Source organism: Cololabis saira, chromosome 18 (genome assembly GCF_033807715.1).
Source record: "Cololabis saira isolate AMF1-May2022 chromosome 18, fColSai1.1, whole genome shotgun sequence".
NCBI classification, from domain to species: Eukaryota; Metazoa; Chordata; class Actinopteri; order Beloniformes; family Belonidae; genus Cololabis; species Cololabis saira.
This window is the reverse complement of record NC_084604.1, coordinates 31,774,576-31,787,817: the sequence shown is the minus strand read 5'-3', so window position 1 is coordinate 31,787,817 and position 13,242 is coordinate 31,774,576. Positions and strand designations below refer to the sequence as shown.

The 13,242-nt window shown below is 37.7% G+C and overlaps 1 protein-coding gene across 2 annotated transcripts; it reads right to left on the bottom strand.

Annotated features, from left to right (window-relative positions):
• Window positions 1-3,655: 3,655 nt before the first annotated feature.
• Window positions 3,656-12,495, bottom strand: cipcb (CLOCK-interacting pacemaker b). 2 transcript variants are annotated; one of them, XM_061746258.1, is made up of 4 exons: window positions 12,073-12,495; window positions 9,957-10,172; window positions 9,695-9,867; window positions 3,656-7,957 (listed from the first exon to the last, which is right to left on the bottom strand). In XM_061746258.1, the coding sequence occupies exons 2-4, from the start codon at window positions 10,093-10,095 to the stop codon at window positions 7,079-7,081; spliced, it is 1,191 nt and encodes a 396-aa protein (XP_061602242.1). In that variant the 5' UTR covers window positions 10,096-10,172; window positions 12,073-12,495; the 3' UTR covers window positions 3,656-7,078. The 2 variants fall into 2 exon arrangements, with proteins under 2 accessions (XP_061602242.1, XP_061602241.1); XM_061746257.1 differs by having other exon boundaries at window positions 9,957-10,138; window positions 12,073-12,491.
• Between the last annotated feature and the right edge of the window lie 747 nt (window positions 12,496-13,242).

The following is a 13,242-nucleotide window of genomic DNA, read 5'->3' as shown; positions in this document are numbered from 1 at the left end:
TCTGAAGGGACAGATTTAATGTCACTTCGCGTTTTTTCGCTGAAAATGATCTCGTCTCACCAGTGACACCTAGTGGTCAAACCTTAGAACAACAAATTAAAAAATTACATCTGAATACATGCACTTTGCTTTAATTCACTTCCACAAAATGTAAAGAAATGTAAAGAGGACTAACTAACTAACTGGATGGTTTATTAATGATCACTGTGCAATAATAATAATAATAATTATTATTATTATTATTATAATGAATATTATTATTATTATTTATTAATAATAATAATAATAATGTGCAATAATAATAAGGCAAGGCAGGGCAAGTTTATTTGTATAGCACAATTCAACACAAGGTAATTGAAAGTGCTTTATATCAACATTAAAAGCGGCAACACACAATTAAACAGTAAATAACAAATAAAATGAAATAAAATGATAAGAAAAGAGGTAAAATAATAGAAAGCACAAGTTCTAAGGGCAGTAATCAAATCAAATCAAACTTTACTTGTATAGCGCTTTTGATGCATGTATAAAATTCAACACAAAGTGCTTTACATAAAACGTTAAAAAAACATAAAACTTATTAAAGGAGTAGAATAACTGAACGCTGCCTCACCTTGCTTGGTTCTGGTTCTTGGGAACCACAACAAACCAGATCCAGATGACCCTCAGGGGTCTGGGAGCTTCATAGGAACTAACAGATCAACCATGGATTTTGGTACAAGACCATTCAGGTCTTTGTAGACCAGCAGTAAGATTTTAAACTCTATCATTTGACTCTAAAATAATAATAATTATTATAATTATAATAATAATAATAATAATAATAACCACAATCATACTCTTTAACAATGCACCTTTCAATAACCACGTCTACCTCATACTGCTGCACCTTTCACTTTTTTTAAAAATTGTATATATGTTAATAAGAGCTGTCATTTGTCTATTTACTGTACAGTGAGTCAAATTCCCTGTCCCTGTCCTAAGTCACTTTTGTACAGACTCACCCGGCACTTTAAAACCTAATTTTGTACATTTTTGGTCTACATTTTATTTTATTGTTTATACATTTTATTTTATCTCTTATATATTTTTTTTAATAATTGTATTGTGTTGCACCAATCACCGTAACAAATTCCTCGTGTAAAAACTTGGCAATAAACCCTTTTCTGATTCTGATTCTGATTGTTTGACCTGACTTGGCCAATAAACCTGATTCTGATTCTGATTGAATCTAAACAGTATTGCGGTTAAAGGTTAGGGACTTATTTATTTTAATTAAAAAGTAAATGGGCATAATAAAAAAACACATGCACATAATTTTCCTTATCCTTCAAAATGTAGTCACATGATGTTTGAGTGTAATTCAAAACTCAGATAGCATTCTTTTAAGCAGAGCATTGTGCTTGAATTCAGATTAGACATTGCATATTTATGTCAGGTTTCACTACAGAGTAATAAGTAGAGTTTTTATGGATTCTTTCCTATTCTTAACTATTAACAGTGTTCATTGTTTTCCTAGGTCTTTAAAAGCAAGAATTACACATGATGAAAGAGGAAAATTTGTTTCAATTTACCCTGCAAATAACTTAAGAAGGGATTATAAATAACTCCCAAAGACGTCACATGACAACCATACAGCAGGAAATACCTCATTAGAAGGACCTTTATTATACGATGAGTTGTAACTTAAAATGTACGAAAATACATCAAAATCTTTGCCATGCTCAATTTGATTTATACAGTTGTCACAAGTTCTAGACCATAACACATAAAAACAATGTTATTGAAAATCTTAAACTGTACTAACTCCCATACAAATGTAAGAAGAAAGTAAGCTTTATTTTAGCTTTTATTACTCATTTAAATACACACATATATATATATGTATTTATTTGAAGAAATATGCGTTCCTTTCTTTCTTTTTTTTTCAATCTTCACTGCTAGTGTAAGAGTGACTCTTTGGAATAAAAATGACAACCTTTTGACTGAACATTTAAAAAAAAAATCAGAAAAAGTTGAGTGGAAAACCATCAAATTTGAGCTGCCAATATTCAAGGGGGACACTTAAAATCCAGTGTTACAAAACTGTGCTCTCAACTTTATTCCTAGTAAATGCTGTACCTTTCTGAAAGAATGTGTTGTTTTCTTTTCATTTATTTTGTATTTGAATTCTTATTTTGTAAATGACCGAAAAATAAACAAACCAACAAAGCTGAAACAGAGTCTGAAATCTCATAATTATGATCATGGTACAATAACTGATAACCAACCATGACACATGTAAAAGGACTTCAACGCAGCTCATTTACCAAACAGCAATGACAGAAAACCTACAAGATAACTTTGTAGTTCAGAACTGCTACATCTAATTTCAGCTGGAGGCAAGTTTAAAAAAAAGTATTACGTAAACTGTGTGGGAAAAATGTTCTAGACTGGGGAAGAAAGAAAAGGACTTTTTGTATTTATTTTTTTACCCCCATCGTAAGTCTTTACAAGTTCTCCCAGCAACGTGATACAACTCTCGGTAAATATGACCAAAACAGCTGCTGTCCTGATGGAAGAATTTAATTAAATTGTGATTTTAGCAACCTTCTGATACGCAACAGTAATATTAAAGCCTTAGAAAGTCATGTCATTTTTATGTATGTAAATTTTTATGTAAAAAAAAAAAAAAATTGTGACAAGCAAACGGTCATCTTATATTTCTTCCCATTTTAAGAAACATGACATTGATTTACCAACACAAAAAACTCTTTTGTGTTTTGTAAACACTAAAAGAATACAATGCATTTGTTACATCAAGTCATGTTTGTAACGTTTCCTTAGTCAGAGTTTATTACCTTAAACTACTGAAAACCCGTCTGTGCAAACAGACCCACTTCAACCAAACTCATTAACTCGAATCAAATTCCTCTGAAATGGGGCAACACAAGCAGCTCGCTGTAGATTGAAAAAGTCAGGAAATGTATTTAAGGTCCAGAGCAAATTCAGAAACTAAAGCCATCTCTGTGTAGCGTTTTCTCCGAGAGGAGAGTGGAGCACTAAGCCTTTGTCATCAAACCACAGGTCTGTTATTTTGAAGCGCTGAGATTACGTGAGCAGCCAATGTGCAGGAAAATCCAAAACTTCAGAGCTAATCTGAAGCCAAGTCTGTTGCAATTGCAGTTATACAACTTCACTAACAATAACAGTGGAGGAGAGGGAAGAAAACAACCCCATCAAGCCCACAAAGGACTGTGGAGAGCATCTGAGTGTTGTGTTGAGTGGAAGTGCTGCACTGCAGTAAACACAACCAAAAGGAGATAAAAAAAATAAAAAAAGGGCTGATTGTTAAAACAGCACATTAGATTTTAGAGTCAAATCAACTACTGGCTTTTAGTGATGAGAAAAATATTGGTACGTTATTCTGTCAAAGTAAAATAAACTACCGAATTTCTTCATAACCTTACAAAAAATTGTGATATGCAATAAAACATATCTGATGTTCTCTTTGTAATAGAGAAAAAGATTTTCAAACCTTTTGTTTTTACAGTTTGATACTTGCATTAACAGTATTTTCTAACATACACCAGTTAAGATGGAAAATACCACGTATCCCTTTCTTCTGATGGTCGATATGGGGCACTCGGCATGAACACAGCAAACATCACCATCGTGACAAACATCTTTACATAGTTTAATGTAGGTAACATGTCAGAATGTCGATAAACTATTAGGAGTTTCATGATTGTGCTGAAGCTGCTGTATTTATAGGATGGTCTGCATATAAATGTCAAACAACTTCACATAGAAAAAACAAAACACACACTTGTCTTGTGCATCTTAAATGCGCTACAACACCATAGCTGCCATTAAATTCGGCACACTAATGCTTTAGAGCTTGTTTTGGATTATTTTAGTGCAAATGCTCCATTACATACATCGAGTTTAACTTTAAGGCCTTACTTAATGAAAAAAAATATGTTAAAACAGTAAAATATCTAAAACATTTCTTAAAGTGGACATAGAAAAAAACGGACACAAAATATCCAAAAGGTGATGCTCGGTTACAGCTATTTATGAAGAAACTTGACTTGAAAACTTAAGCATAAGCTTATAGAAAAAACATGTACAGTACAAGAAAAACAAAAAAGACTGCACTTGAACCTGAAAAATCTTGCCAGATTAAATTAAACCTGTATTAAAATGACACAAATGAAAGAACTTACGAGTCAGATAAATATGGTTCAATTATAGTCAACAGCCTTTACAGTGGGATTTTAGCAGGGAATCGCCGAAACTGTTTTAAAAGTATTTACTTGCAGCCAGTTTGGATAGGAACACCTACCATCAACATGATGGCAATGCAAAGACACTTCAGGTGCAAGTTTGTCTGGTTTATGATTTTAGCTCACGAGATGCTCCAAACACATTCAACATGGCATGAACACAGATTTTTGCATGACTGTTAACTGTACAAAGTGAGTTGAATAATGTCACTGATAACTGTTCATGAAGCGACATCTGTGGGAAACAGCTTGACTGCTACGATTGTTGCCTCAGTTGAAACAACAAAACAGTGCGTTTAGTTTTCTGTAACAAGAGTCTGGTCAATGTCAGGATGGTTACCATATGGTAGGTTTTTTTTCCTCCATCCAAGATGCAAATCTTCTTGTATGCTTGATTTAAATGTTTAAGTCTCAGACGTTTAAAATAAGCTTTGAGATGCTGCACCTCTTTTGTGCATTTTGCAAAGAAAAAAAGAGTTGTGTATTTTCTTTCCCTTCCTCCTTCAGATCCAAGCATCTGAGTGTTTTGGTCTTGTCCACCAATAAGCTGAAAACTTCTTTTCCTCCAACACAAAGGCTGTTTTCAGTAGACGACCTCAGTCTGGAAGAATAGTGCGCTCTGGCTCTGGCCTTTAACCCTCAGCGTACCAAGCTGACGGTAGTTCAGAGCTGCACTTGAAGCCTGTAATTGTCCATCACTCTGTTCCACACACGCAAAGAAAAACAGCGTTTTTTCTTTACTTGCTCTCACACAAAAACAAAATATAGAAAAAAGTACATTAATAATCCCAACGAGAAATTAAAATTGTCGCAGTGCATTATTTATCAAAAGTTTTAAAAATAAGATAAAATAAAATGGCAGGTGAATCATAAATTTCATCCAAAAAGGAGTCCGGTTTCCTGGCACGGAGTTGTTATGAAAGGCCATCGAGGTGGGCAGGGACTTCTGGGCCGGTCCTTATCGCAGCAGAGCTGGAGACGCATCTGGATGAAGGTTCATTGTGGCGTTCTAGTACGTTCGCTTAAAGGATGTGGAATGTTGTCCACTGTGCCAAGTAACTGGAGCTACATCTTACAATAATAAGCTCCAGAGCAACTTCCTGCACCAAGCCAGCCTTCTGTACCAGTTGACCCACTGGCTCTGACACTGCTGTCCCAACACACACCTGAAAGTAAATGAAACTCTGCACCGGACAGATAGAAAGAAATCTTGCTGCAAATACCGGTATGTTGACGTCTTTTCTGTCACCCGGCACAGTTTCCTATTACATTTCCTGTAGAGTCGACTGTCTAAGTGAAAAACCAGATATCTGCATTGTTGGGGATTGTTCCCCAACGATGCCACAAAGTGTTCCGCGACTTCTCTGTAATCATCCTTCTGTCTAGCTGTGACGCACAAGCGCGGCCATCTGAGTATTTCTGGAGATGACAGGACTCCTGAAGAGAGAAGGTGACAGCCCAGTCCTCGTATGCTATCGTATGACTATCAGCTAGGAATGGGTGACATTTTACCGTTCACGATAAACCGTCAAAAAAATTCCTCACGATAAGAATTTGTCATCCCGCGGTAAAAATTATAAATTCCCGTTGATGACGTTTTTGTGTAAAACTGATTTTTGGAAGGAAGGAAGGAAGGAAGGAAGGAAGGAAGGAAGGAAGGAAGGAAGGAAGGAAGGAAGGAAGGAAGGAAGGAAGGAAGGAAGGAAGGAAGGAAGGAAGGAAGGAAGGAAGGGACAAAAGAGGAAGGGAAGAAGGAAGGAAGGGAAAAAAGAAGGAAGGAAGGAAGGAAGAAAACAAGGAAAGAAGGAAGGAAGGGACAAAAGAAGGAAGGAAGGAAAGAAAGGGGAGAAGGAAGGGAGAAAACACGGAAAGGAGGAAGGATGGGAGAAAAGAGGAAGGGAAGAAGGAAGGAAGGAAGAAAGAAAGAAAAAAAGAAAGAAAGAAAGAAAGAAAAAAAGAAAGAAAGAAAGAAAGAAAGAAAGAAAGAAAGAAAGAAAGAAAGAAAGAAAGAAAGAAAGAAAGAAAGAAAGAAAGAAAGAAAGAAAGGAAGAAAGAAAGAAAGAAAGAAGGATAAATTCCCATTGATGACGTTTTTGGTATTTTTTTTATCGTCATTTTTATCGTTATCGGGATAAATGCCAGAAATGATCGTGATACATTTTTTAGTCCATACCGCCCATCCCTACTATCAGCTCATGCAAAAACACAACCTTCAGTAGAGGTTGACTGAGTATCTATTATAAATAACTGTCTAAATTCACAAGTTATTATATATTCCCCAAATACCATGATATTCAAAATCCATCCAATCCATATATGTATGGGCATTGGCTCTCCTGATTTCTAAAAACCTGTACTGATCAACCTCTATCCTTCGGTCTACCAACTGTGCTCCATCTGTGAGTTGGTAAATAATTCAGATTTTTATGAGGGCATCCAATCTTAATTTCTGGAGCTTCTCACATAAATGCATATTGTTGGTTAAATGCCACCATCTGCAATGTTACTGTGAGTTTTAACACTATAGTGCAACTTTTACCCAAAGGTCACTGTCTGAGCTAATTTGTCCCTTTTTTCCCAGGTTGGCTTGGTGTGTCAGGGCCCTAAGGCAGCCGGCAGCCAGAATGTAGGCCACAGTGCGCTGTCTGAGAGTCTGGTGGGGGGGTGGGTATATACTGTCAATATTGTGTAGCACATTGTTTTTGGTCCATCTGTCTTAGTGCATGCACCCGCCCCCCGTTTCTGGTGGTCTGTCCTATCCAAGTCAAACAGATTACTACCTGGTATTAGATATTAGGTAGGCATTAGGTCTAATCTGCTTTTAAACTGGTCTGAATAGCTTTCTCCCTTTCTTCCTCTCGAAGACCGGCCTGCAGCTTAACCCAAATGCTAGTGTCGCCACTCTGCAGAGCTTGAAGGAAGAGGTCGGTGTCTTCTCGGAGACGATCCAACTCGTTCTGCGTGCGTCGGTTCTGCCGGAGAAGCTCTTTGGTGCGGAGCGTGATGTCCAGCAGACCAGACTTGCTCAGGATGTTGTACGTGTTGCAGAAGCGCTTCCTTTTTGTGTCACAGTCACTGTCGCTGTAATCTCCTGAAGACATAATGTCCAGGGAGTCTGCCTGAGAAACGGGGAGTGTATGGTTTTCAGAGTCAGTGCTGTGAGCGAAAGACAAGGACGACAAAATGTCAGCCTGGCTGATAGCTGATGAAGGCTTCTCCGTGTCGGGACTACTGCTGGTGCTGGTTTCTGTTGTTGGAAGTGAAAGTCTGCTCTGGGTCAGATGAGACCCAGTACTAGGGGTAGCAGGAAGACACGGAGTTGCTGAACCAGAGTTACTTTCGCTACTGCACAGATTCTTCTCTTTCTGACGATGCTCCCACTGCTTGGGGGTCAAAGCGCTACCTCTCTCTGACCCTGAGGAAGAGGAAGAAGATGAGGAAGCGCTTCCTCTTCCTGACGAACTAGCACTGTCCCCAGGATGTGGAGCAATCTTGGGATAAGATTTCAGAATTGGAAGATACTTCTTGGATCGTCGGTTTCTGGAAGTGGCCTCTTTGGAGGCAGGGGAACTTTGACGAGAGACCACAGGCTGGAGAAAGACCACTTGAGGCTGCTGGACCACGGGCTGCACGACCTCCACCGTCGGACTAAATCCCCAGGGTTTCAGTGCAGGAGGATTATCCACAGGCTGCAGAGGCAAAATTGAGTTTAAAAGTAGGGCCAGTTGCTCAACCCATTGTTAAATGACAGAATTGCACCAAAGTTTCCATTTCAATCTATCTTTTCTTCAATTGCTCTCCTTCTTGCCCACAGAAATGTTTTTCTTTTCACCCAATATGTTGCAAAAAAGTAATTTCAGAAGCCAAAAAAAAAAGAAAAAAAATCCATCCATCCAAAAAGAGGCCAAGATCTGACTCAATCCAACCCATCTTGAAGAATGAGGGACAGTACACCCCAACATCCTGTCAGTCCATTTACTGAGACTGCAGAAACAAGATTGACTCAGTCATTGTGGCGTGGTGGATGAGCTGCCTCAACACAATAATCTGAGTACAATAATTTTGTAATTTATCTTAATTGTTATCGTTGATTCAATTTATGTTCATAAAAACAATTTGATTTGAACGTAACATAAATGTCTGTAAACCGTTTAACCTCCAGTATTCAAGACTCCATTTCAGCAAGCATCTACTGACATTAACACGAACTTAGCTGCACACAATTGAACAGCAGTATTGCTGCAGGCACATTGTGATTCAATCAAAAGTAAAGATACCACTAATTTATAACCAATAGTAGCATAACATTAACTAAATAAATGGGAAACATTCGCATTCACATTCACATTCCGAGATCATTATCGTTCCACTTAGATAATATAAATAATACATGAGAAAATCAATGTCAGAGGGCTTCTAGTTACAAATATTTTGCACCTTAAAAACTATGTCCTCATGAGATAGCTCTTCCTATGAGTTCAGGTCATTGAGGATGAGGTTTGCAGGACTTGATATATGGTTGCAGCATTTGATATCAGTGCTTAACTGAGTCATTTCATGCTCAGTCTCTATAACAGCTCTTAAATTCTGCTTACTTACTGAGAGGTAGACTATACACATACTATGAAGACACAATATTCAAGCTCAGCCAGTAGGAATGGGCGATATTTTACCGTTCACGATAAACCGTCAAAAAAATTGGAAGGAAGGAAGGAAGGAAGGAAGGAAGGAAGGAAGGAAGGAAGGAAGGAAGGAAGGAAGGAAGGAAGGAAGGAAGAAAGAAATGAGCCAGAAAGAAAGAAAGAAATGAGCCAGAAAGAAAGAAAGAAAGAAAGAAAGAAAGAAAGAAAGAAAGAAAGAAAGAAAGAAAGAAAGAAAGAAAGAAAGAAAGAAAGAAAGAAAGAAAGAAAGAAAGAAAGAAAGAAAGAAAAATTTCCGTTGATACGTGTTTGTGTAACAAACATGGCGGATCTGAGTCATTCCAGTTTTGCAGTACAGGTGTAACTCATTTAATTGGTTTTTATTAATTAAATTTAATTGGTGTAGTTTAGTAGTATTTAGTATCTTTTAGAGCAGTGTTTTGGGAGCTCCAAAGACTGAATGTGGTGATAGATTTATAGTTACAAAGGTGGAGTTGAATTGGTATTTTTTTTTTTTCATTTTTATCGTTATCGGGATAAATGCGAGAAATTATCGTGATAAATGTTTTAGTCTATACCGCCCATCCCTATCAGCAGTAAGGAATGAAAGATGAATGAGGTTTGCAGCTGACTGCTTATATATATATATATATATATATATATATATATATATATATATATACACACACACACACACACACAGATATTCATGTAAACACACAAACATAATATTCAAATGTTAAAAGTTGAGTAACATGTGTTTGATTTAAACGGTTTCTGTGTTACCTGCTTAAGCAAGACGTTGTTCATTATGATCATTGGAGAGAGACTCGAGTAGGAACCTCCCATAACGGCCAATTGAGAGGACATGGGCCCCGAACCAGTCGTCTTTGATCCCTGCTGTACAGAATCCTCCGAGTCTGTGTTGTCCATTGTGCTCATGTGCTCCGAGCTCGCATCTGTAGAGGACACCAAAATCAAATGAGATTTAACAGAGGATACCTCAAAATCTAAACATATTAACCTATGCAAAAGAATTTGGACGAACCTGAAAATCCGGAGTCTCTCTCGGAGTCAGCGCGGGAATGCCCACGCTTCATGATGTGCTGCTGGTTCGCCGTTCTCAGGTGACTCCCTGCCTTCCTCTTGGTACTCATGTCCTTCCCTGATGTACTGACAACGTCCATGGATCAGCAGGCTCTCAAAGGAACTACCTCGGCATATCAGAGGCTGTAGCGGAGGATGAAATGACACTAAGTAGACCCTGTTTTGATTTACACCACAGGTTTCAGGGCTGTACAGTGATAAGCTTCGGTATTGCAAAAAGTTGATATCTCTAGTTACAGCTTGGCAGCATATCAAGATAGATTCTTCATTGTTATTGCACAACTTTGCGCAACAAAATACTCTGATAGCAGTTCTTTTTCACAACCGGATATGTATAAAAGAGGCAGTATTTGCAACTGAATGTAAAAAGGACGTATTAGAGTCTCAGAGTAATCAATCACTGTGCCATAATAATAACCACAATCATATGCTGTAACAATGCACCTTTCAATAACCATGTCTACCTCATACTGCAGCACCTTTCACTTTTTTTCATTGTTAATAAGAGCTGTCATTTGTCTATTTACTGTACAGTGAGTCAAATTCCCTGTCTTGTTTATTTATAAGTCTTGTTTGACCTGACTTGGCCAATAAACCTGATTCTGGCATTAAAACAGAACTAATACATGTGCTGTTGCTTGAATTGATGACGTAGTGCAGTTGTGCCAACTTGAGTGTGATACTGCTGAAATCAATTACCGTAATAGCAGTGATAGATTTAAGTCAGTGTTACAAATTGACAGAAATTTAACTGTTATTGACATGAATATTGTTTCCTGGATTGTTCCACTTTAATGATATTTGAAACCCTAAAAAAGTTTTTTTTAAAGTCAAGACTGCCCCTGATTTTGTCCATTTGAGTCAATTTTTATCTCTTTTTGCTTATGATTTTTATTGTGTGTAACATTATTTGGAGCTGTTATTGACATGAATATTGTTTCCCGGATTTTTCCACTTTAATGATATTTGAAACCCTAAAAAAAAAAAAAAGATGTACAGTCAACTATTTTTTTTACTGTAAATCAGTGGTTCTCAAATGGGGGTACGCGAGATTTTAAAATATACATATATTTAAAAAGTAGCATCCATGCAAAAATCCTTTAAAAATAAATATTTCATAAATAATTGAGGAAAATATAAGTCTAAATTCATAAAATTAATTTTATCTTCAGGAGTAGGCTATTCAACTTATTATTCTAAAATCCCAGAGACCAGGATGGTTCCACCTAACCTGTCAAATGCCACCTGGCTTCACCTGTCAATCACTTGGACCAACGTCGTGGTTGAAGCAGCAATAGTTTTATGTTTAAAAAGAGATAAAAATTGACTCAAATGGACAAAATCATGGGCAGTCTTGACTATAAAAAACCTTTTTTTAGGGTTTTTTAGGGTTTCAAATATCATTAATATTCACAATATTCATGTCAATAACAGTTAGCCTACATTTCTGTCAATTTGTAACACTGACTTAAATCTATCACTGCTATTAATTGATATCAGCAGTATCACACTCAAGGTGGCACAACAACATCATCAATTCAAGCAACAGCACATGTATTAGTTCTGTTTTAATGCCAGAATCAGGTTTATTGGCTCAAATGGACAAAATCATGGGCAGTCTTGACTATAACAAGCCTTAAGATAAAAACATGGTTAATTGTGGTGGTCTTATGCCGCGTTCCATTTGTCCTCGGAAGTCGGAATTTCCCAGTTCCCAGTCGGAATTTTCAACTGGAACGCCCCTCAAAGTGGGATTTCCTACTGGGAAAGTGGGAGAAGCTTCACCACCTCCGAGTTAACATTCCAAGATGGCTGCCATTCCCAGTTCCGAGTTCCGATTTCCGAGGTAAATGGGACGCGGCATTAACTTTGCTATAGCAACTTAAACGACAACTTAAACTAAACATAACTGAACATTTCGAATATGCGGAGACGAGATCAGACAGTTATTGACCGTGGACTGCGGTGAACAAGGAGCTAAACGAGCTAAACCGAGCTATCGGCCGTGTTCACACAGACCACACGGAATGACAAAAACAACAGGGAATTAAGCGTACTTTTCTGACGTGTCGTTCTCCTGCAGGTCTGCGTCCCAGTCGAGGGCTCCCGGACTCGTCTAGACGGCTCTCTTCGCCTCGTTACCGCCGTTACCGCCGTTACTGTCGTTACTGCTGCAACTGCCGCCGCTGACGTCGCTACACGGTGACGTACACGTGACCCGAGGCCTCGCCCACACCGCTATGGCCATGCCCACACTGCTCTGGCCCCGCCCACTCCCGCCCGGTCACGTGTCCAGCACGGTGGTTGGTTCACGCCGGTTTAGATGCCCCTTTAGAACGAAGATATAAACAAATCATTTATTTTATTTTTGCTATTTCCTAACAAATATTGCCAGGGACGACGCGTTTATCACAATATTTGTCTGAAAATTTGGTTTTTAGTCTAAGATAAAGGCGGGGTCGTGTCTGGAGTATCACATACGTCACAGGCTACGTTTGCCCATGTGACCGTCCTCCCGGGCTCTGATTGGTCGGCGCCGCCAGCAGCTGAAAAACGTGACCACTGCCAAATGTGTGGCATGTCGAGGACATCGTGTTCGCCGTGCAGGTTTGAGGTTCGCCGTACAGTCAGTGAGTGCAGGCACATCAACTGACTGCTGGAAGATCCGGTGACGTTAGTCTGTCTGGTGTATTACATAACAGCCTGGCCCGAAACTAACCTTGGCAAAACAAGTCTTCTCCGCAGCTCTGCACCATGTGTGAGGTGGTAAACAAAACACTCCCCATAAGAACAGTTCGTCCTCACGTGGTTGCGTGTAGTTTCTAATTTAATATCTACATTACTTTCATGTTGAGCATGATCAGATAGAGTTTTTGATAAAATGATGCATGCATGATAATGGAGAAAAACAAATCTACCAGTTTTTTTTTTTTTTGTTATTTTATTTTTATTATTTTTTTATTATTTTTATTTTATTTTTATTTTTTTATTTTTTTTATTTTTATTATTTTATTTTTATTTTATTTTTTTATTTTTTATTTTATTTTTTTATTCTTTATTTTATTTTTATTTTTTTTATTATTTTATTTATTTTTTATTTTATTATTTTTTATTTTTATTATTTTTTATATTTTTATCCCGGTTTTTTCCCCATTTTATCACCCAGTGCTCCTACCTAACAGTCCTGGACCAGTTTTTGTAGAGAAACTGATGTTAGATTTGAAATC